At 47.2% G+C, this 24,764-nt stretch overlaps 2 protein-coding genes across 2 annotated transcripts in view; one reads left to right on the top strand and one right to left on the bottom strand.

Moving 5' to 3' along the window:
* Positions 1-567, bottom strand: part of DFFB (DNA fragmentation factor subunit beta) — a 29,540-nt gene extending 28,973 nt beyond the window's left edge. Inside the window, exon 1 of the mRNA XM_025404165.1 lies at positions 140-567. Within this exon, the coding sequence (XP_025259950.1) occupies positions 140-253 (114 nt within the window). The 5' untranslated portion in view covers positions 254-567. The remainder of the gene's footprint in view (positions 1-139) is intronic.
* Positions 568-647: 80 nt separating this feature from the next.
* Positions 648-24,764, top strand: part of CEP104 (centrosomal protein 104) — a 43,303-nt gene continuing 19,186 nt past the window's right edge. The window contains exons 1-12 of the mRNA XM_025404151.1: positions 648-982; positions 5,678-5,804; positions 9,756-9,929; positions 10,917-11,055; positions 13,193-13,255; positions 13,562-13,638; positions 18,073-18,241; positions 19,037-19,192; positions 20,641-20,868; positions 21,748-21,945; positions 23,336-23,503; positions 24,215-24,388. Coding sequence (XP_025259936.1) covers positions 5,692-5,804; positions 9,756-9,929; positions 10,917-11,055; positions 13,193-13,255; positions 13,562-13,638; positions 18,073-18,241; positions 19,037-19,192; positions 20,641-20,868; positions 21,748-21,945; positions 23,336-23,503; positions 24,215-24,388 — 1,659 coding nt within the window. The 5' untranslated portion in view covers positions 648-982; positions 5,678-5,691. The remainder of the gene's footprint in view (positions 983-5,677; positions 5,805-9,755; positions 9,930-10,916; positions 11,056-13,192; positions 13,256-13,561; positions 13,639-18,072; positions 18,242-19,036; positions 19,193-20,640; positions 20,869-21,747; positions 21,946-23,335; positions 23,504-24,214; positions 24,389-24,764) is intronic.

Genomic DNA, 24,764 nt, shown 5'->3' with positions numbered 1-24,764 from the left:
GGCCTAGCGGCTGAGGCGAACGAAAACTACCCGCCCCGGGCGCCGCCCGCACCCTCCGTTTTGGAAGAGGAAAAGCAGCACCTCCCATTCTCCCCACACACCTCCCCGGCCGGCAGTCCCCGCCCAGCCCTGCGGGCACCTGGAAGCGGAGACAGCCCTTGTGCAGCACCTCCTGGCAGCTCCGGCCAGCCACGCCGAACTTCCTCGGGCTGCGCAGGGCCCGCAGCTTCACGCTCTTGGGCTTCTGGAGCATTGCAGATGTGCTCAAGGCCTCTGGGTCCCGCGGGTGGCGGCACCAGCTGGCTGGCTGCTCAGATCCGTCCTCGCCCTGACCGCAGGGGTCTGCGCCTGGTGAGCTCTGCAAGCTGGCACAGGCCAGGCGCGGGTCCCGGAAACTACATTACCCAGAAGGCCTGGGAAAAGTGAGGCCCGACGTGGTCTTGTGCGCAGGCGTCGCCCCACGGATACTACATTACCTTACCCAGAAGGCTCGGGAAGGCAAAGGCGCGACACCACCTGGTATGCCCCAGGTGCCGTGGCCCCGGAAACTACACAACCCCGAGGGCCCGCAAAGCGTGGGGCCTCCCCTTGTGCGCCGGCGCGGCCGGGGACGGGGCGGGGTCGCGCACGCGCAGAGGCCCCGGTCCAGGGCTGGGCTTGGTTGTCATGAGAGCGGCGGCTGCGGCCGGGGAGATGGGCAGAGGTTGCCGGGGCTGCTCGTTCCCTGTCACTGCCGCAGCAGCTTGGAGTGCAAGGCGGCCTGGGGCGGCGGAGGGGGCGCCCCTTGAGTTGCGTCTGAGGAAGCTGCGGCTGCCGAGGAGGTCCACGAGGGCCGGGGCCGGGGCCGGGGCCCGCCCGCCCCCGGGGTCCGGGTGCTGAGGCGCCGCCTGGCCGCTTCCCCGGGCCGCGGCACCGCTGCGACCCAGCCGCCCTCTCCACCGGGGCTGCGGCAGCGCAAGTCGGGGCCGTTCCCTCTGAGCAGGTACCTTCCGGGCCGCTGCGGCGCCGGGCCAGGGCCGGAGTGGGGAGCGGGGCACGGGCGCCGCGGGGGCGCGGTTCCCACCTGGGAGCTGGGTACGAAGCCTGGGTGCGCGGTGCAAGCCCGGACGGTGTGGAGTTAGATTCCGGCCTTGCTGTTGCCGAAGAGCCGGCGCGGCCCGGTAGTGCCAGATGCCGGGGAGCGCAGCATGGGTGCTGGGAGCGCCTGCCCCGGCCGGGACGGCCCATTTAGCGTGGAATATTATTTTCAGGTCCGGCTTTTCCTGTTCTGGATGCATAGCACATAGCGGGCCAGTTTCAGATGTGTTCTGCTGAGCAAAACTTTGAGGAAAGTTGCTCTGCCGCTATAGAGATTAAAGTTTGATGGTTGGTTGTTTTTTGTTTTGGGGTTTGTTTTGTTTTGTTTGCACTTGAGTTTCAGATTTCTCTGAAGCCCTTTCAGTCGCTAAGATGACTTGACCAGAAACCCATAAGCCTTTCAGACAGTCTCACTCTGTCGCCCAGGCTGGAGTGCAATGGCGCGATCTCAGCTCCCTGCAGCCTCCCCCTCCCGGGTTCAAGCGATTCTCCTGCCTCAGCCTACCGAGTAGCTGGGACTACAGGCGTCCACCACCACGCCCGTCTAATTTTTTTATTTTTAGTAGAGACGGGGTTTCACCATGTTGGCCAGGCTGGTCTCGAACTCCGTACCTCAAGTAATACGCCCTCCTCGGCCTCCCGAAGTGCTGGGATTACAGGCGTGAGCCACCGTGCGCGGTCACACTTAAGTCTTCTTAAAAAGATAATCAGAGCCGGGCTTAGTGGCAGGCTCACACAAAAATTAGCCGGGCGTGGTGGCGGGCGCCTGTAGTCTCAGCTACTTGGGAGGCTGAGGCAGGAGAACGGCGTGAACCCGGGAGGTGGAGCTGCAGTGAGCCTAGAGTGTGCCACTGCACTGCAGCCTGGGCAACAGAGTGAGACTCCATCTCAAAAAAAAAAAAAAAAGATAATCAGAAACAAGTTTTGTTTCCTACTCTTGTAACAAAATGGAAGTTGCTACATTGAGTTTCCGTTGAATTTATAGTTAATTGCCTTTTACCATGCCAGCACTAGGAAAAGCGTAGTGAGGGATGAGACCCCCATGGAATAATCGCTGCCGGGGGAGAGATGTACTCTGGCACTTGTTCGGATGCCGATGACTGTCCCTGGGACAACGGGGATCCCACATGCCTCTGGTGAGGAAGACTAGCCAATAACTGGACGTTCAACAGAGCTTTGCTTCTTCCCAAATTGTTAATGGTGACTTTTATAGAGCCTAAAAGTGGCAATCTTCAGTGACACTCCAAGTATCTTATGTAACACTTGAAGGTTTACACAGAGGGTACCCTAGGCTACAACTGGAAGGGCTTTGGGAGGGGGTAAACTGAAAAAGGAATCCTTTTCAAATACCAGACTGAGGTAATAGCATTGTCTCCACAGTGCCCGTACATTTCTCTTTGCTGGTTCTTAAATGCCAGTACTTTGTTTTAGATTTGTTGGGGGCAGTATAGCATACTGGAAACACCCTTCTGTTTGACAGAAAAGGTCCTATGTTTACGTCTTCGAGCCATAACAGAGAGTGTTAGTTAGGATCAGAGACTAGCCAGGCTTGGCGGCTCACGCCTGTAATCCCAACACTTTAAGGTGGGAGGATCGCTGAAGGCCAGAGTTCAAGACCAGCCTAGGCAACACAGTGAAACCCCATCCCTACAAAAAAAAAATTAAGTGGCTGTGCATGGTGACATGTGCCTGTAGTCCTAGCTACTCAGGAGGCTGAGACAAGAGGATCACTGGAGCCCAGGAGTTCATGGTTGCAGTGAGCTATGATCACGCCACTGCAGCAGTACAGCCTGGGCAACAGAACGAGAACCTGTATTAAAAAAAAAAAAAAAAGAAAAAATGGGGCCGGGCGTAATGACTGATGCCTGTAATCGCAGCACTTTGGGAGGCCGAGGCAGGTGGATCACCTAAGGTCAGGAGTTCAAGACCAGTGTGGCAAACATGGTGAAACCCCATCTCTACTAAAAATATAAAAATTAGCTGGGTGTGGTGGTGTGCACCTATAATACTGGCAACTTGGGAGGCTGAGGCTGGAGAATCATTTGAACCCAGGAGGCAGAGGTTGCAGTGAGCCAAGATCGCGCCACTGCACTCCAGCCTGGATGACAGAGTGAGACCTCCTCTCAAAAAAAAGAAAAAAATTGGAGACTGGAACCCAACAGCTTGAGCACAAGAGCTATTTTCAAGGTGGGATAGGGAGTGACAGGCCCTGCCCTTAAAGATGATGTAAGGGACCTGGCATGGTGGCTCATACCTGCAATCCCAGCACTTTGGGAGGCCAAGGCGGGGAGATTGCTTGAGGCCAGGAGTTCGAGACCAGCCTGGCCAACATGGCAAAACCCCATCTCTACTAAAATACCAAAACAAAAAAAAAAAAAATTAGCCAGGCATGGTGGCACATGCCTGTAATCCCAGCTGCTTGGGAGGCTGAACCACAAGAATCACATGAACCGGGAGACAGAGGCTGCGGTGAGCCAAGATCATGCCACTGCACTCCAGCCTGGGCGACAGAGTGAGACTCTGTCTCAGAAAAGGATAGAAAGATGATGAAAGGATTGGAGGGCTTCAGAGCTGAAGGGTATTAACTTAGAGCTTTGATTGTTTGGCTGGACTTCAGAATTGAGGACAAGAAGTGAGGGTCAGGGGAGAGTTGGCGCATTGATCCGTAGATGGGGAGCCCACCAAGAGCTCTGGAGGTGGGACGTGGATGGAGATGACTAGAGCTGGGTCTGAAGTGCGTTCACACAACAGGAGCTTAGGACTTGTCTGAGGGAGGTGCTCCAGGTAAGGACACCAGGCAGCTGCTGTCTAGAAAGACAGTGGGATCCGAAGGAAGGGTAGGCCTGATAAGACCTGGCACACCGCTGGGTGGGGAGTGGATGAAGACAGATGCTGTGGCCAAGGGAAAAGTACCTCTGGGCTCAGAGCCCGAGGGACCCAGAAGTGCTAGGTCACGAGGAAGGAGGAGCCATGGGCTGTGCGTTTCTGGCATAGGGTGCCGGGAGTGCAGGTGTGGCTGTGCAGCTAACAGTGGGTTGAATCACACTCATCCTTTCAAAATTCTTTTTTTTGTTGTTTGTCTTTTTAGAGACGGGGTCTCACTATCTTACCCAGGCTGGTCTCGAGCTCCTGCGCTTAAGTGATCCTCCCACCTCAGCCTCCCAAAGTGCTGAGATTATCGGTGTGAGCCACCACACCCAGCCTCATCCTGTTTTGGGGGGCTTTTTAAAAATTATTTTCTGGGTTGGTTTAGTTTTGTTTTCGTTTAATATACAGTAACATCTTGCAGTGAACTTTGTGCAAAGAATAACTAGGATCTCAATGATGGTTTGTCATTCTATTCTAGTGCTTTTGTTGATACATTCCAAGAAACATCAGCAATAATGCCAGCCAAGAATTAATATATTGAAGTGGTCCTCCTCAAATTCTCAATGAAAGTAAAAGAAAGATCTAGATCATGCATCAAGCATGTCAAAATACATAAAGTTTATATGTTTATATGTTACCTCCTATTGGGAATTTCAATTAATAGTTTATCTTATCCCAGATAACTTCTAATGGAGTCTTCTTTATCCTAGTTTAGTGAGGAGCATTTTTTTGTTTTCCTGATGATTTAGACCTAACCCAAATTGGCTTACTTAGGAAGAATCTGACTGGCTTAGTAACTGAAAAGTAACCCAGAGTCCCCGAGCAAACTGGGCTCAATGTCCTGTGAGTCGGTCCCTCAGCCTGACTCTGTGTGAACGTTTTTGTACTTAATACGCCTGCCTGTCATTCCTGCTCTTCCTTCTGCTCATACACATTCATTTCGCAGTTGTTAGGCTAGCGCCTACGTTGCCTTTTTCCTCTTGTTGTTGTATCACTAATTAATGTACTGGTTCTATTCGTTTCCTAACTAATAGAAATACATTTGTGTTTATATTCTAGACAAAAACTGTTTTTGCCATAACAAAATATAAACTAGATGGCTTAAAACAACAGAAATTCATTCTGGAGGCTGTGTGGGCAGGGCTGCACTCTCGCTCTGGAGGATGGGGGGATCCCTCCTGGCCTCTTCCTAGCCTTGGGTGCCTGCTGGCCGCCCTCGCCTGTCCTCGGCCGTGCTTGGCAGGCCCGCTCCCGCTTAGAGATGTGTGGCTCCGGTGCCTGCCTCTGTCGCCACATGGTGCTCTCCCTTTGTGTGGCTGCATCTCTTCCCTTCTTCTTAAAAGTCACATTGGATTGGGCCCACCCCGAGGACCTCGTTTTAACTAGATCACATCTACAAAGACCCTATTTTCAAATCAGGTCACATTCACAGGTACCACAGGTAGAACTTTAACGTATCTTTTTGGGGAATGCCATCCACAACACTGGTCAAACTTTTTGGACACATGTTTGGGAAAAGTCAAGATAACTTAAAAGATACCTTAAACAGAGTCAGAAGTATCTATACATTAAACAAACAAAAAAAAATAGACTCTTTCAAAGAGATGGGAAAATTCTGAATACTTAGTGCATTATTGTGTGTGTCAGCAAGGCATGAACTAACCCTTTAAATGTTCATGTGTTCATGAATTCCTTTGTTTTAAAGAAATCTTTCCTGCTCTCTTATAAACAGCCCAAACGCGCAGAATGCCCCACAAGATTGGATTTGTCGTCGTCAGCTCATCTGGACACGAAGACGGCTTCAGTGCCCGGGAGCTCATGATCCACGCACCGACCGTCAGTGGGTGGCGGTCACCTAGGTGAGGGCTGGACGGGGCGGGGCCTGGGCTGGGAGTCTGCCCCGGGTCCCTGAGGAGGGCACAGGGGCTCCTTTCGTTCAAAGCCTCCGATTTTACTATCACTCGGACATCAGGACCGAGGATGTCAGCGTGCGGTGCAGTGTCAGGCATCTCTTTCTGTTTATATTTTTAAATAAAATGTGTTGACCCTCTTTCACTTATAACATTCGTTCACACTCCCTGAAGAAAATGTGCAGATGTGGAGAAGGAAGAGAAATGAGGCCCTATAATTGTCTAACCGTATTCTCTGATCACACGCTGGGCTGCACATTCTCATCAAGTTTCTGTGCAGAGATGGCGCGTGCAGCTTTGTTTGCTTTTACAGTTGGGCTCCTGTGATGAAAGAGTGTGTGGCTAACTGCTTTTATATGACGCCAAGCTTTAACCAAAATAACTGCTTTTATATGACGCCAAGCTTTAACCAAAATAACTGCTTTTATGTGACACCAAGCTTTAACCAAAATAACTGCTTTTATATGACACCAAGCTTTAACCAAAAGATTGTGTCTTTCACATTTCTCTTAAACACACGTATACTTTTGTTAAAATGTTCAATTGGGCACAGTTGCTCCTGCCTGTAGCCCCAGCTACTCAGGATGCTGAGATAGGAGGATCCCTTGAGCCCAGAAGTCCAAGGCTGCCATGAGCTGTGACAGTCACTGCACCCCAGCCTGAGCGACCCAGTAAGACTCTGCCTCAGAAAAAATGTTCATTAGATGAGTGTTTTGCTTGATTCTTTTCCTAAAACATTTAAGTCTTTTTGCTTCTGCTGCTTTGGTCTTTACAGCTGAGCCCCTTCATGCACTCCCTTGGCATCTGCCCTCTGCCCTCAGTCATGTGATTAAAAATCCACTTCCACCCCATCCCACCTCATCAGCTCTGTGCTCTTCATGACTTGCTTTCAAGCCTGAGAAGTTACTATTTATTCCTAACTCATGAATGTGTAAATATGTATGGCATTTTAAATTCAATCATGTAATTGTGTCTTGCTTTTATTCAGAAGACATGTTGCTGAAAATTGAATGTAAAACTCATTTAAAATTAAAACTTATTTTCCTTTTGGGGTTTTTGAGGAGATGCAACAAATAAGACCCCCTGTCCCTGCATTTCCCAGAAGTGAGTTCTGAATGAACAGAAATGAAGCAAGAGTCAAGCAGAAAGGGCCAGACAGCACCTTTGTCACCCGTGGAGCTGGGATTACAGGCGAGCCAGCATCCTGATACTGCCCTGGCTGGGGCCAATGCACTGCCCATACAGGCAGCATTAATAGGGTCCAACCTATGGCTGGAGGGCAGGAGGAGGAGCACACCCACAGGAGCAGCCCAGCGCTCCACCCTCTCCTCCCAGACTCCCCATGAGCCTGCTCATGCCTCTCCCAGGCAGCAGCATCCCCTCTGCAGAGGTCCTGTACGCTCACTGTACTTGTTCCATGTTTATATGGGGATTGAAGGTTCTCCAGTATACACCCAGCCACGGTTTTTGGTAATAGTTATAGAAATCACACCCGTATGGTTCTCTTGTGCGTTGACATGGTATCGCTTTAAAGGGCATAACCTACACTCACTTCAGTAACGTGCTTTCAGAGGATGTACCTAAGAAAAGGATCCATGTGCCCTTGGTCACCACAGACTCCCACTGGGTTTGGCTCGGGGTCTCTTGACTTCCCTGAGGTCAGGCACATCGCAGAAAGACAAAGGAGGATACCCTGAAGCCTAGCCTCCCAACGGCAGGACGAGGCGCCCTGTTACCACAGGTCAGAGAAAATGTGGGACCCTCTACATCAGAGCTCAGGGCATAGATTGATGCAGCTCCAGGAGAGACACTGAAGTGGGGTTAAAGAGATCCAGGGAGACCCCCAGTGCCATTCATGTGACCTCAGAATTCAGAGAGCCTAAACCCTTCAGAGCAAGACATTTTTCCAAGAAAGCATAAAGTTTGCACCAACCGTAGCCTCTGAGCCTCCATTTTTTTGGTTGTCAAATTATTTTTATTTTTAAAAATCTGTACCTGTCAATGTATCTTGAAAGGATAAATACATACTAGCCTTTTTAACTGTGAGGTTTCTTTTTATATTCAGCTTGAAAGGTATTTTTGATTCATCTATAAACTGTTGATCAGCTGCATTTGAGTAGCTAAATCATAGGCCCATTTTGGAAGGATTTTTATTTATTTATTTCTTTATTTATTTATTTTTGAGACGGAGTCTTGCTCTGTCGCCCCCGGGCTGGAGTGCAGTGGCCGGATCTCAGCTCACTGCAAGCTCCGCCTCCCAGGTTTACGCCATTCTCCTGCCTCAGCCTCCCGTGTAGCTGGGACTACAGGCGCCCGCCACCTCGCCCAGCTAGTTTTTTGTATTTTCTTAGTAGAGACGAGGTTTCACCGTGTTAGCCAGGATGGTCTCGATCTCCTGACCTTGTGATCCGCCCATCTCAGCCTCCCAAAGTGCTGGGATTACAGGCTTGAGCCACCGCGCCCGGCCATGGAAGGATTTTTAAAAGTACAATCCTACATCACTCAATCATGGGGACATTCTGAGAAATGTATCATCAGTCGATTTCATCAAACACCTGGAGTGCCCTCAAACCCAGGTGGTACAGCCTGCTCTACACACCTAGGCTCTGTGGCATAGCCTGTTGCTCCCAGGCTGCAAACCTGTACAGCACGTGACTGTGCTGAACACGGTAGCGAGTATAACACAGTAGGTATCTGTATATCTAAACATAGAAAAGCTAAGTCAAAATACAGTGTTGTCATCTTATGGGACCACTGTCTCACGCAGTGCATGACTGTATACAACTTCAAAGCTTTGCTGGTTGTTTTGCTTTTCTTTAAATAGTTTTGGAGTTTTGTTTTGTTTTTTAATCAAGATTTTTAAATAATAGATTACTTATTGTCCTTATGTTCAGATAATCTCACCACAAATGATAATTTATGTGCCCTGCATTTAAAAGCAGTAACTATCTAAAGCAGCACTTTACTGACATGAAAGACTAAAGAATTTCATTTCAAAGTTGCTCGGTTTCCCAGTTTGTGCCAGCTGCCCTCCTGCCCCAAATGTGCCTCTCTTGAGCCTTTGCATTTTTGGAAGCGATGTAGGGTCTTTGCTGACTGCTGTGATTCTCTACCCAATTCTTAGTTTTTTAATATGTTATGTCACTTCTGGGCTGGCCACAGGGGCTCACACCTGTAATCACAGCACTTTGGGAGGCCGAGGAGGGAGGATCCCCTGAGCCCAGGAGTTCAAGACCAGCCTGGTCAAAGTTTTAGCCAGGCACAGTGGCACATGCCTGTGGTCCCAGCTCCTCAGGAGGCTGAGGTAGGAGGGTCACTTGAGCCCAGGAGATCAAAGATGCAGTGAGCCATAATCACACCACTGCAGCCTGGGGGACAGAGCGAGACCTTGTCTAAAAAAAAAAAAAAAAGTTATGTCACTTTTGAGCAAAGTTAGAAGCTCCAGCACGGGCCATACCATAGGCTTCTCTCCCTAGACCACTATGCATGAATGGCAGGCACTCCTTCAATATTGAAACCTTGGGGCCCTTAAGCATTTGAGTTCCCATGGAAGATCCTTTGGCTCCATCCTGCCCACTAGTGCCACCTCGTAAGATTGATTTATCTTATGAAGAACTTCAGGTTTCATGTCAGACCATTTACTAGCTACCAAGAGTATGATTCCTATAGGGTTACAGGCAGCTCAAGTCAAATTTTTAATCCCAAGCTTCAGCTCCAACATGACAAGCTCGAGAGAACGGGAATCATGTCGCAGGCAACTTTGTACCATCACTACCTACAGACTGTCCAGTTCAAAGTGGGTGTGTGGTTAATGCTTCTTACCTGCAAGAATGAGATGCTAGCATCTAGAAACCCTCTGGAGGAATTGTTCAGAAAAAATAAAAATGTGTTTGCTTTCAGATTTTGCCAATTTCCACAAGAAATTGTCCTTCAAATGGTGGAGAGATGTCGAATAAGGAAACTACAGTTACTTGCTCACCAGTATATGATTTCAAGTAAAATTGAGTTCTACATTAGTGAAAGCTTACCTGAATATTTTGCACCCTATCAAGCAGAGCGATTTCGAAGACTTGGGTAAGAATGAAATATAAATGTATAGTGGCGGCTTTTAGACTAATTCTACCTGAAAGCTCTTTTTTTTTTTTTTTTTTTGAGATGGAGTCTCACTCTGTCGCCCAGGCTAGAGTGCAGTGGTACAATCTTGATGCACTGCAACCTCCGCCTCCAGGATTCACAACATTCTCCTGCCTCAGCCTCTGGAGTGGCTGGGACTACAGGCGCCCGCCACCATGCCCGGCTAATTTTTTGTGTTTCTAATTGAGACAGGGTTTCACTGTGTTAACCAGGATGGTCTTGATCTGACCTCATGATCCTCCCGCCTTAGTCTCCCAAATTGCTGGGATTATAGGCGTGAGCCCCTGCGCCAGGCCCTGAAAGCTCTTAAAGATGAATTGTCCCTTAACTTTTGGTCCTATGTTATATACTTCTATTTGGTTCAAGAGTACATAATTTCTTAACACCTGCCTCTTATTGAACATGCTTAAAAAGCAGCGTTATGATTTCTATGAATTCTTCTGTTCAACTCTACTTTTCAGATGTAGAAATTTTCTTAAGAATACTAATTAGATGACCAATCTGGCCAACATGGTGAACTGTGTCTCTACTAAAAATACAAAAATTAGCCGGGCGTGGTGGCGAGTGCCTGTAATCCCAGCTACTTGGGAGGCTGAGGCAGGAGAATTGCTTGAACCCGGAAGGCAGAGGTTGGAATGAGCCAAGATCGCGCCACTGCGCTCCAGCCTAGGTGACAGAACAAGACTCCGTCTCAAAAAAAAACAAGAACACTAATTAGAATTTGAGTTCTAGGGGGTTTTCCTAGGTTTTTCATTCTAGACTTAGCTTTTATTCAAACCTATTGATCCTGCGTAGGGGTAGTCTAGCTTTAAAAAATAAAACAATAAAAATAAATAAGCCTCTTGAGTTCAATCAGAGTAGGGGGCAGTTTTATTGAACAGCACATTTTCAAATCAGCGTATTCTTCAGTTGTGTTTTGTTTTTCAGCTATGTGTCTCTCTGTGATAACGAAAAGACAGGTTGCAAAGCCCGGGAACTAAAATCAGTTTATGTGGATGCAGTAGGACAATTTCTTAAACTGATTTTTCACCAAAACCATGCCAACAAATACAACATATATAATCAGGTAAGATGCATGCAGCTTTGCCTTCAATCCTGCCCCTACCTTCTTTGTGGGATTATGTGGTCACATATCTTTTCTTAGATGCATTTTCAAGATGATCTTATAAGAGAGGATCTCTTCTGGGAGACTGCTGAGCTCTCTGAGCTGTGCTGTCTGATCCAGCAGCCTCTGGGCACACGTGGCCAGCGCCTACCACGAACTGGCCTAGTGCCCAGAGCTGCTGCCAGCATCACCAGACAGTGGGCTTCAGAGACTCAGTACAAAAGGAGAATGCAAAACAGTTCATGAGAACTTTTATGTCAATTGTATGTGATGAAATGATAATATTTTGGATATGTTGTGTTAACCTATATTATTAAAGTTAATTGCATTTTTTAATTTTTTAATGTGCCTACTTAACCTTAATAACACATGTGGCTCACATCCTATTTGTGTAGGACAGCACAGTTCTAAATAAACCTTCCCAACGTGCACGAGGTAAAGCCCCTAGTAAAAATTGCGGACACATTAATGTTGCGTGTAATCCAGAATCTCTCCAGCTCCAATCTGCTAATTCTTCATCTCTTCCTTCCTCCCTCCCTTTCTTTCCTTTTCTTTCTTTTTCTCACATGATTAGTGTAGTAGAAATCAGTTGTGTCCAAAGCAATCTTGTTAATTAGCACAAGTATTTACAACTCTCCCTGCCCCTTCCAAGAGGAATGCGAGCACCCAGCAAATCAAATCTCTAGACCAAGCGGGTGAGCTGGACCAGAGTGCAAAGGTCCAGTTAAGCTGCCTGGCGCCTTCAGCATGACACGCCAGGAAGCCAGAAGAATGATTGTTAACCCTCTTCCTTCCTCTCCCCACCTGCATGTGTTGACCAGCAATGACCTGGCTAAGTAGTTGGTCTACAGCGGTTGGGGGTGCAGGATGGAAAAGTGACTCCCCACCTCAGGTGAGACTTACCGACTTGGATATTCTGAGCTGTGTTAACTTTTCATCGTCTAAGTTCCCAAGATCCTTCAAAGATGAGCTCCATACTGAATCTCAAGTGGGTGTCTTTTTTTTCTTTTTTTTTTTTTTTTTTTGAGACGGAGTTTCGCTCTTGTTGCCCAGGCTGGAGTGCAATGGCGCAATCTCGGTTCACTGCAACTTCTGCCTCCCGAGTTCAAACGATTCTCCTGCCTCAGCCTCCCGAGTAGCTGGGATTACAGGCATGCACCACCACACCCGGCTAATTTGGTATTTTTAGTAGATACGGGGTTTCTCCGTGTTGGCCAGGCTGGTCTCGAACTCCCGACCTCAGGTGACCCTGCTGTCTCAGCCTCCCAAAGTGGTGGGATTACAGGCGTGAGCCACCGCCCCCAGCTAGAACATCCTTTAAATGGTTAAAATAACCATTTGGTTAAGCATTAGAATACTAACTTACATAATTTATTTAAAATTCTTTGTTAATTATTAAAAATTCTTTACATTAGCATAACATTTTAACAATTAATACACTTTGATATACATCATCCCATTTGATAACAGTATAGGTCAGTTGGTTATAAAGGAGTTAAGTCGGCCGGGCGCGGTGGCTCAAGCCTGTAATCCCAGCACTTTGGGAGGCCGAGACGGGCGGATCACAAGGTCAGGAGATCGAGACCATCCTGGCTAACACGGTGAAACCCCGTCTCTACTAAAAATACAAAAAACTAGCCGGGCGAGGTGGCGGGCGTCTGTAGTCCCAGCTACTCGGGAGGCTGAGGCAGGAGAATGGCGTGAACCCGGGAGGGTGGAGCTTGCAGTGAGCTGAGATCCGGCCACTGCACTCCAGCCTGGGCGACAGAGCGAGACTCCGTCTCAAAAATAAAAAAATAAAAAAAAAAAAATAAAGGAGTTAAGTCCAGCCTGGGCAAAATGGTGAAATCCTATCTCTGTAAACAAACACAAAAATTAGCAGGGCATAGTGGTTCACACCTATAGTCCCAGTTACTTGGGTGGCTAAGGTGGGGGAATCACTTGAGCCCAGGAGGTCCAGGCTGCAGTAAGCCATGATCACACCACTGCACTCCAGCCTGGGTGACAGACGAGACCCTGTCTCAAAGTATGTAAATAAAGGGGTTAAGTCATTTCAAACATTGTATATTTAATTTCTATTAATTTAACACTTTCTTAGGTTGCTTTGGTTGCCATAAATATCATTGGAGACCCTGCAGATTTCAGTGATGAAAGCAATACTGTAAGTTTGGAAAGTTTTAATTCCTAAGGAAGTAAATGTATTTCTAACTGGAGGGGGTCGTTTATTTTCACCCAAAAAAAAGTATCATTTTTATAATCTGCATAAAATTGACTAGTGAATAACTTTCAGATGATTTTTAGGAGCTATAGCATATTAAACTTTTCTTTAACAGTTTTAGCTGTCCCTCCGAAAGATGAGGATCACTGAACCTTGTTGATAGCTTTATGTGAAATAAGTCTTGTAGTTAAGGTTTTGTGCTGTTCCTCTTTCTCTCTGAGACACTAAGCAGATGTTTTGCTCCCAAAGGCCTCTCGAGAGAAGTTGATTGACCACTACCTTGGGCACAACAGCGAGGACCCTGCTCTAGAAGGAACTTACGCCAGGTAAGAGTCCTGCTCCCCAGCAATGAACTTCTGTTACTTTCCTCAGAATCGTGAAAGGGTCAGTCATTTCCAAAGGATTATGGACTTGGAGCCTCTAAATTCAGTTTAGAGCTGGATAAGCCACTGATTGGATTGTCTGAAAATTACATAAAGATTAAGGTCACTATTTTATTTAGCACACCTTCATTTATTTTTTCCCTTTTTTTTTTTCTCTCTTGAGACAGAATTTCACTCTTGTTACCCAGGCTGGAGTGCAATGGCACCATCTCGGCTCACTGTAACTTCTACCTCCTGGGTTCAAGCACTTCTCCTGCCTCAGTCTCCCGAGTGGCTGGGATTACAGGTGCCCGCCACCATACCCAGGCTAATTTTTTGTATTTTTAGCAGAGATGGGGTTTCATCATGTTGGCCAGGCTGCTCTCGAACGCCTGACCTCAGGTGATCCACCCGCCTCAGCCTCCCGAAGTGCTGGGATTACAGACTTTAGCCACCGCACCCAGCCACACACCTTCATTTACTCCCCAGCAGAGACTACTTCCTTTCTTGTATTCAGATATTACTAGAAGTTTCCTAAAATGCATTTAAACAAAGATCTGTCAGCCATCCTTTGATATTTTATCAGCACAAGCAAATTCATGGTAAAAATCAAAGATATTAATTGACCTAGGTTATCAGTTCTACAGACATCACCTTATGGCCTCTTCAAAAGTTTAGAGGAGTGAAAACTGTGTATCACATAGGTTTTTAACAACACAATTTTTACCAATCCCTCTCTACCCATTAAAAATATTTTTTCTCACTGCTAAGTTTAGCTAAAAAAAAAAAAAAGAAAAAAGGATACAGGGAAAGTTCTTCATGTTAACAATCGTAGGCTGGGTGTGGTGGCTAACGCCTGTAATCTTACTACTTTGGGAGGTCAAGGCAGGAGGACTGCTTGAGATCAGGGGTTTGAAACCAGCCTGGGTAACATGGCAAAACCCCATGTCTACTAAAAATACAAAAATTAGCTGGGCCTGGTGGCACGTGCTTGTAGTCTCAACTACTCAGGAAACTGAGGCAGGAAGATTGCTTGAGCCGAAATCATGCCACTGTATTCCAGCCTGGGTGACAGTGAAACCCTGTCTCAAAAAAAAAAAAAAAAAGTATACATATTTTTCTGCTGCTGTTGCCGCTTCCTCTTTTTTTTTAGCAGTGTAAGGACCGGGGGTGAATCCACCTTTGGAGAGCTAAAGGGCCCCACTGCGCCATCCTCGGTCACCCTGTCTGTCCTGGGCACCTCTTTGGGACGGTGGCTCCCTTGCCCCTACCTGCTGTGGATGACAACGAGGGGACTCCATTCCAGAGGTGCCTGGTCTAAAGAAAAGAAGGGAAGGGCTGGCATAGTTGCCGCAATGAGACAAAAGAGGAATTGAAATGTTTTTTAGGCCAGGCGTGGTGGTGCACACCTGTAATCCCAGCACTTTGGAAGGCCGAGGTGGGCGGATCACTTGAGGTCAGGAATTCAAGACCAGCCCGGCCAACATGGTAAAACTCCTTCTCTACTAAAAACACGAAAATTAGCTGAGTATGGTGGCGCACACCTGTAGTCCCAGCTACTCCGGAGGCTGAGGCAGGAGAATCCCTTGAACCTGAGAGATGGAGGTTGCAGTGAGCCAAGGTCATGCCACTGTACTACAGCCTGGGGGACAGAGCAAGACTCCATCTCAAAAAAAAAAAAAAAAAAAAAAAGTTTTTTAAAAATAAAGAGGAATCCCAAATAATCCTGGGTTCTTCTCTGACAGCAGCTTCCCAATAAAGATCAACTTTTTAAACTTTAATAGAAATTTCAAATTTGTCCGCAACGTTTGGTGTAATTTCACTTTTACCCGCATACAGACTGCTCGCATAAACTGATTTAATTCTTGATCCAGGCTCTTGTATTTGTACACAATGTGGATCAGATTTTCTCTGCAGTTGCTCAGGAGCCACATGCGATTTGCTGAGTGTGCACTGGTGGACAGCGAGCCTTCCCTCCTGCAGAGGCTGCCCCGCCTCCCCGCAGGCCTGGTGCAGACCAGAGCTGTCACAGACACTTGTGAGTGTGGAGAGTAGAGGCTATTCATGTAATGTCTATAAAAAAATCACACCAGCCTCTCAGTCTCTCCCTCAGATGCCTCCTTTGCCTAATAGAAAAATCACAGTACTCTTCCCATCCTTCAAGCTGGGGATTGGAAGCACTGTGGGGAATGAGCACTGAGAGTGGATGGCTGCCTCCCTCCTGCCAGCCTCGCCGCAATGACCGCGGCTGGGACTCTGCCCTCACTGAAGCAAGTGCAGCAGGGCAGGAACAACCAAACTGATTAAGTCTTTAGTGTCTCAGTATCTCCAATAAAGCTGCTTTCTGTCATTTTGATTTAGACTTTAAATCTGTTGCCTTAATCCAATCAGCCGGGTGGGATGGCAGGCTGTGGTTTGCCTGTCCTGCCCCACGCCCGGGGTTTTATGAAGGCTAAGTGCAAGGGCTGGGAAAAGCTGTGTAACTGGCATGTGCGGGCCTGTGCCGGACGTGGAATCCGGTCATTGCCACTGGGGGTTCTCTACCGAAGTGGGTAGACGGCACCCCACGCTGCTGCTGAATCAACAGGAGCTGGGACTGGGTGCCACAGGACATGATGTTTGCTTTGAAGGATTTTTACAATCAAATGAAGTCTTTGTGTTCATCTCTGGGACAGCAAGGCAACGTGACTTAGAGTGTCATATGTGTTACACTAAAAATAGTTAATGTGATCTTGTAGACACCCCAAAATGTTTCGCCGTTTAGTCATCCCTGGGATCAGATACAGTTCAGAGCTGCTGGTGCCGTCCCAGCCACCAGCCTGTGGTGCTGCTGTGAGCAAAATACCGTGACCTCAAGGGTGGGGAGATGCCAGCGGGGGCTGTGAGTACTTAAAGGGGGCCTATTCCCATACCCCACTTGAATTCATTATAATACAGATTCACCAACTACACTTTTATGACAAATGTTTTCCTTAAAACGTACCTGTCTCGAAGGATGTTCAAGTCACCGTAAGCAGCTGGCTTGTTTAATGGGTTTGATACAGCAGCTGGAACACTTCGATCCTCGTGCTCTAGTAAGGTTTTGTTGCTTGGTGAGACTAGCTTTATTGTTTACATTCTAGACCCTACCTAGAGCTCAAAAGGAGGAATAGAGGTCATATTTAATCAGAAATGAGTTATTCAGGTGGCTACAAAAGATTGCTTATTGCTGAAGGAATGTTTCTGATCTCCTCTAGGACATAGTGGTTGACACCATACAACTTAACCCTTTGAGTAAAACCTCAGTGGTAGCAATTCTTAACCTATCATGTTCATCAAAAATACTGTGATGTTGGCCGGGTACAGTGGCTCACACCTGTAATCTCAGCACTTTGGGAGTCCGAGATGGGTGGATCACCTGATGTCAGGAGTTCGAGACCAACCTGGCTAACATGGCGAAACTCCATCTCTATTAAAAATACAAAAAATTAGCCAGGCGTGGTGGCACACGCCTGTAGTCCCAGCTATTTGGGAGGCTGGGGCATGAGAATAGATTGAACCCAGGAGGCAGAGGTTGCAGTGAGCCCAAGATCATGCCACTGCACTCCAGCCTGGTCAACAGAACAGGACTCTGTCTCAAAGAAAAAAATACAGGCTGGGCGCAGTGGCTTACACCTATAATCCCAGCACTTTGGGAGGCTGAGACTGGTGGATCACTTGAGGTCAGGAGTTTGAGACCAGCCTGGCCAACATGATGAAAATGTGTCTCTCCTAAAAATACAAAAATTAGCCAGGTGTGGTGGCACACACCTGTAATCCTAGCTACTCAGGAGGCTGAAGCAGGAGAATCGCCTGAACCCAGGAGGTGGAGGTTGCAGTGAGCCGAGATTGCGCCACTGCACTCCAGCCTAAGCAACAGAGTGAGACTCTGCCTCCAAAAAAAAGAAAAGAAAGAAAAAATACTGTGGTGTTATAAAATACGGTGCCTGGACTCCATTTTGGGCCCGCTAGTCACATTTCTTAGGGTGGGACCTGGTCATCCATTTGTTTTTGGTTTCATTTTTGTTTTTCTCCTTGTTCTGCAGTTGATTCACATTCACCGTCCTATTCCCAGGGCCCACAACGAGGTGAGGCCCAAAGTCTGCACTCTGAGCAAATGCACTGAAGGCTCAGATGCCCTGAAGTGCAGTTTGGTTCATGGTCAAGAGCATGAGCTTTGGAGTCAGAAAGACCTGCTTGCAATTAGGAGCTCTGTGACCTGAGGCCCGTTACTTCTCTGAGACCCATTTTATCCTGCAGGAAATGCTCTGTGAACCATGATGGGGCGCGGTAGGGAGGGGCATTTTCTCAACTGTGCATCTTCAGCACGGAACTCCTAGGGCTTGACATTATCTCTAAAATATACATTTCTTCCCTTAGGAGATCTGACTATATTTCTCCGCTAGATGACTTAGCTTTTGATATGTACCAAGATCCAGAAGTTGCACAGATTATACGAAAATTAGATGAAAGAAAACGGGAAGCTGTCCAAAAGGAACGCTATGATTATGCCAAGAAACTAAAACAAGCTATTGCTGATTTGCAAAAGGTATGGCTTTTGGAGAAAACAGTTCCTAATTTATGCCTGTAATAGGTTTTATGTATACTTAGAATAACTACATGGTAAAAGAAACTGGTTACTAAAAGCTGTGAGGTTAGTGTGAGTTCAGAGATCTCAGCAAAATAAAGTTATGGAGACAGATAAGCACTTTAAAAATGTAAATGGCCGGGCGCGGTGGCTCAAGCCTGTAATCCCAGCACTTTGGGAGGCCGAGACGGGCGGATCACGAGGTCAGGAGATCGAGACCATCCTGGCTAACACGGTGAAACCCCGTCTCTACTAAAAAATACAAAAAACTAGCCGGGCGAGGTGGCGGGCGCCTGTAGTCCCAGCTACTCGGGAGGCTGAGGCAGGAGAATGGCGGGAACCCGGGAGGCGGAGCTTGCAGTGAGCTGAGATCCGGCCACAGCACTCCAGCCTGGGCAACAGAGCGAGACTCCGTCTCAAAAAAAAAAAAAAAAAAATGTAAATGGAAGCAGAAGCTTTACCTCAGACTCACGTTGAGGTGCCAGGGTCAGCTACCTCATTACTAAGACCCCGAGCACAATGGGAAAATAGGAAAACCAGCTATCCCGAAAGTCATGACGAACCCATGGGCTTATTAGATGCCAGTACAGCAACAGCAGCCAGAACTTTGCTATGAGTGTGGCCCATTCCTTCCGTTTCCCTGTGCTCGCTCCCTCTCCTCACAAGATGGTTCAAGCATGACTCTTAAAAATTAGCTCTGCATTTGATGTGAGTTGATCCAAATTTGAAACAAAAAGCAAACATTTTGTGCTTCAGGTTGGTGAGCGCCTTGGGAGGTATGAGGTAGAGAAACGCTGTGCCGTGGAGAAGGAAGACTATGATCTCGCCAAGGAGAAGAAGCAGCAGATGGAGCAGTATCGCGCTGAGGTGTACGAGCAGCTGGAGCTGCACAGCCTCCTGGATGCCGAGCTGGTGGGTGCAGGAGCCCGGACGGGGTGGAGGAAAGCCTAGGAGAACAGAGAGTCAACTGTGTGGTTCGCAAAGGTGGATAGATACCTTTGAAGTGTAGTGTAAAACACTCTGCAGTGCTCAGGGGACAGTTATCATAGATGGACTCAGCTCTGTGCCTACGTCAGGGAGGCTTTGCCTCAGCACGTTCTTTCAGGAAGCTCACAGTCGTGGGAAAGGGAACGAGCCAGGGTCAGGAAAACCGAGGCCCTGCTGCTTTTCCGCTGCATCCCTTCATCTCTCCAACTGCTTCCTTATTTGGAAAAGGCAGTGATGACCCTGCCCCACTGACCCCTCGGTGTTGTGAGGATCAAGTGAGAGCGAAGTACTAACAGCTTCAGTGTATTGAGAACATGTTTCCCATAAGGTGCTCTGCCTCTGATTTTAGAACTCATGCAGATGGGGCATTCAGCCCACATGACAGATTAGGAAACGAAGGTCCTGAGATAAAGAATAGTAGTTGAGAGTGCACACTCTCAAGGCCAGGCATGGTGGCTCATACCTGTAATCCCATCACTTTGGGAGGCCAAGGCTGGAGGATTGTTTGAGCCCAGGAGGATTGTTTGACCAGCCTGGGCCACATAGAGAGACCTTGTCTCTACAAAAAATAAATAATAGCCAGGCCTGGTGGCACACACCTGTAGTCCTAGCTACTCAGGAGAGTGAGAACGGAGGATCACTTGGGCCCAGAAGTTCGAGGCTGCAGTGAGCTACGATCGTGCCACTGCACTTCAGCCTTGGTGACGGAGCAAGACCTTGTCTCTAAAAAAAGAGAGAGCACACTCTGGAGCTGGATTGCCTGGGTTCAAATCCAGGCACCACCATTCCAGCTCTGTGATCACAGACTAATTCTTATCAGCTTTATGCCTCAGTTTTCCATCAGCTTTCAAGTGGGAGTAAAAAGAGTAAGCATGAATGAGCCTGCCTGTCCAAAACATTCAGTACCATGCCCAGTGTGCAGCAACTGTGCAGTCAGCTTTACTTGTTGGGTTACACAACATCACTTTCCTTTGTACACACAGTGAATAGCAGTGCCAGATTCTGAATAGAAGTCCACTTGGGTCCAGCCCAGGTGCTTTCTCCACACCACCGTGCTCCTTCAGGGGCACATATGTGTGGACATCTCCATGCACAAATGTTCATTCCTTCACTAGCATTTTGGGTGTGTGTGTCACTTTTGTAGTCCACACGGAAATGTGGAGAGACAACTGAGATGAGTGCTGCTTGATTGTGTGGGGCTTTCAAGGAGATTTCACTCTGTGGAAGTTTCTCTTTGGTTTTGAAACTTTTCTTTGTGCCAAGGAGCCTCTTCCAGCACAGCTTTCTAATGTCTTATTCATCCGGAGGAATGAGATGGATATGTCTGTCGTGGCAGTGGCATTTGAAATTAAATGTCCCTTTTTGTTCCCTAGATGCGAAGACCTCTTGATTTGCCCCTCCGGCCCCTCGCTCGTTCTGGCAGTCCTCGCCACCAAAAGCCAACGCCCTCACTACCACAACTGGAAGAAAGAGGAACAGAAAACCAGTTTGCAGAACCTTTCCTTCAGGAAAAGCCTTCATCATATTCTCTAACTATTTCTCCTCAGCATTCTGCAATAGACCAGTTACTCCCTGCCACAGATCCTCATCCAAAGATCAATGTAGGTAATTCTGTTTCAGATTGGCGTTCACTTTATTTGGATATTTGTAGAGGACCTGTGTTATGCCAGGTGCTGTTCCCATGCATGGAGTGCATGAGTGCACCCCAGCCAGACCCACCTCTGTTCCATTCTAGGAGCCATAGTGCTGAGTGAGAACATAGCCACATAAGCAATAGACCTGATGACACCTCGTGAGCATGTTTGTTAAAATCAGGCTTGATGCTTATTTCTTTTTTTTTTTTTTTTTTTTTTGAGGCGGAGTCTTCACTCTGTCGCCCAGGCTGGAGTGCAGTGGCACCATCTCGGCTCACTGCAAGCTCCGCCTCCCGGGTTCGCGCCATTCTCCTGCCTCAGCCTCCCGAGTAGCTGGGACTACAGGCGCCCGCCACCGCGCCTGGCTAATTTTTTTTGTATTTTAGTAGAGACGGGGTTTCACCGTGTTAGCCAGGATGGTCTCGATCTCCTGACCTCGTGATCCGCCCGCCTCGGCCTCCCAAAGTGCAGGGATTACAGGCGTGAGCCACCGCGCCCGGCCGCTTGATGCTTATTTCTAAGCAATAAACTAAGAACATATCAGAGATCTTGTCAGAAAAAAAGATGTAATAGCCTTTACTTTAGTAGTCTCCATCGAGGTGGAATCTACCTTGCTTTTATTAGGTCTGTAATAAGTTTAGAAAGGAACAGAAAGCCTCATCTAATCTTTTCAATTACATCTTCTTTGTTGTATAAATTATTCTAATCTGATGATACTGATATTTAGCAAAATAACATCTTGCAGATCAGGTAAGTAAGCGCAGTGAGCCTGCCCGTGAGAGGTGCCTTGGAGAATGTGACCCATGGAGCTCCCCAGCACTTTCCTCTCTCCTTCGCTTACTGCAGGCAGAGTCCCTGCCCTATGATGAGCGGCCTCTTCCAGCTATTCGTAAGCATCATGGGGAGGCAGTGGTGGAGCCGGAAATGAGTGATGCAGACATCAGCGATGCTCGGAGGGGAGGCTTGTCAGGGGAGCCAGAGCCCTTAACCGAGAAGGCCTTGAGAGAAGCCAGCTCTGCCATCGATGTGTTGGGAGAAACCTTGGTAAAAAAAAAAAACAGTGGGGGGCAGAGGGGAGGGAAGGCTATATGGTGTTCACACCTCTTTGTACTTACACATAAAGGAGGGAAAATGCCCAGGGCTTTGCATTTGTAATATTGTTCACTTCCCTTTGTTCTCGCTGGATTGGAAAGTCTTTTGTTAACTTTTTTTTTTTTTAAAGAAACAGTGTCACTCTGTCACCCAGGGTGGAGTACAGTGGCATGATCATAACTCACTGTAGCCTTGAACTCCTGGCCTTGGCCTCCCAAAGTGCTGGGATTACACATTAGCCACCGTGCCTGGCCCTTCTGTAAATTATGAATTATGTGAAACAGCAAAAACATGAGCTAAGATGTATCAATGGGTACTCATTTCACCCTGGGTGTCCTTCTGGCATTCATGGAGTTTATATTAAACACCTGCTGTCTTCTGAACACCAGCTAATTCCAGCACAAAATGATGGCATAGCAAAAAATGGAAGTATCTCCTCATAGAAATGAGTAGTGTTGGCCGGGCTCAGTGGCTCATGCCTATAATCCTGGCACTTTGGGAGGCTGCGGCGGGTGGATCATGAGGTCAGGAGTTCAAGACCAGTTTGGCCAAGATGGTGAAACCCCATCTCTACTAAAAATACAAAAATTGGCCAGGCATGATGGCAGGCGCCTATAATCCCAGCTACTCAGGAGGCTGAGGCAAGAGAATTGCTTGAACCCGCGGGGGGACGGAGGTTGCAGTGAGCCGAGATCACACCACTGCACTCCAGCCTGGGCGACGGAGTGAGACTTTGTCTCAAAAAAAAAAAAAGAAATGAGTAGGATTTTCACCTCATTCTCAGCTTTAAAATATTTCCCTTGGAGGCCGGGCTCAGTGGCTCACGCTTGTAATCCCAGCACTTTGGGAGGCCAAGGCGGGCGGATCATGAGGTCGGGAGATTGAGACCATCCTGGCTAACATGGTGAAACCCGTCTCTACTAAAATACAAAAATTAGCTGAGCGTGGTGGCAGGCCCCTGTAGTCCCAGCTACTCGGGAGGCTAAGGCAGGAGAATGATGTGAACCTGGGAGGCGGAGCTTGCAGTGAGCTGAGATGGCACCACTGCACTCCACCCTGGGCCACAGAGCAAGACTCCGTCTCAAAAAAAAAAATATTTCCCTTGGAGCATTTAATACTTTTTATATTTTAACGTCTTAAATTTCCTTATCAGAAAAAATTATTTCTCTAAATATGCGTATTTATTTGTAAAAGTTGTGTTACTAGAAATGAATCAGTTTATAAAAGTTCTGTTATTAGAAATGAATCATCTTACTTTAAAAAAAAAAAACAAAGCCTTCAAGTTGTGTAGTATTGGAGGATGGTTTGTGATGTCATGCAAATGCTGCCTGTTTTGTGGTAGGTTGCTGGGGCCTATTCTAAGACATGGTCCTACCGAGAGGATGCACTGCTTGCCTTGTATAAGAAGTTGATGGAAATGCCTGTTGGAACCCCAAAAGAAGATTTAAAGAACACACTGAGAGCATCCATCTTTCTCATTAGAAGAGCCATAAAGGACATTGTGACCTCCGTGAGTGCCCTCAGCTGGTGCTGGCTCCAGCATCCGTGGACGAGATCATGTGCCGTACCACAGAAGACCAGAGCAGCTTGAGAGAGGACCAGTTGGTCATTGACATGGTCACCAACTGTAACTCGATAGAATCACTAAGAAATGAGGTTCTCTAGCAAAAGCTATATTGTGCAACTGATCTTACATGAAGGGTCTGGGAAATCTGCCTTTGCTTGGGTCATTGTCTCTGGTCTCGAGCAACATGTTCTGCAAAGCCAGGTGTTTGTGGAGGCCTGGTTCAGTGCTACCACATCTTCAGTTTGTGTTCTCACTTTGCATGAAACCTGATGAGGTTGAGAGTTAGTGTTTTTCTAATGCTGAGTGGGCCTTAAGAATGGACATTGCACAGTTGGGCTTACCCATTGAAGCAGGGCTGTTAGATACTTGGTGTGAAGGGAAGATTTGGGCTTACCCGTTGAAGCAGGGCTGTTAGATACTCGGTATGAAGGGAAGATGGGGAGTGATTTATGACAGAGTGAAATAAGAGTATATGTCCTCTATATGCAAGGTACTACTGTGTTTAGAAAGCAGTTTTCAGTTTGCCATTTTCAGCCTTTCAGACGAGACGTCATTTTCAATATGTTCATATGTATTACTGATAGTAAATTCCATGTTTCCTCTTGGTAGAATTCCACTGTAGTAACTCATCCATGTTTATCCCTTTTCTCTTAGGTCTTTCAGGCTTCTTTGAAATTGTTGAAAATGATCATTACACAATATATTCCTAAACATAAACTGAGTAAACTTGAAACAGCTCACTGTGTGGAGAGGACCATTCCCGTTTTGCTCACCAGAACTGGAGATTCTTCTGCCCGCCTCCGTGTGACAGCTGCAAATTTTATTCAGGTCTGAACTTCACCACGGCATTTGAAACCATAGATGATAAACATATTCGTGTAGCTCTCTGGCTTTCTTAACACCTTACAAGATTCTGTCTCTACTCAGTTAACATTATTCTCAGGGATTTGCCATCACACTTTACTTATGCTCTAAAAGGTCAGTTTTGTCTTAGACATAAACTTCAGTTAAAATCTACAGTTGGGTTTTTCCAACATTTCTTTTATCCAACATATGCCATTAATTTTTTAAATAAATAGAAACGGAAAATGATATAAAAATAGAAAATCTGAGGGTAAAGAAATAAAAGATACAACTGTCTTAATCGAAATATTTTCATTCTTTCACCAAACGTGCCTCCTGTAGGCTAGATATTATGGGAAAT

Source organism: Theropithecus gelada, chromosome 1, assembly GCF_003255815.1.
Source record: "Theropithecus gelada isolate Dixy chromosome 1, Tgel_1.0, whole genome shotgun sequence".
Classification (NCBI taxonomy): Eukaryota; Metazoa; Chordata; class Mammalia; order Primates; family Cercopithecidae; genus Theropithecus; species Theropithecus gelada.
The sequence above is the reverse complement of the archived record's forward strand: the minus strand, read 5'-3'. Positions and strand labels throughout refer to the sequence as shown.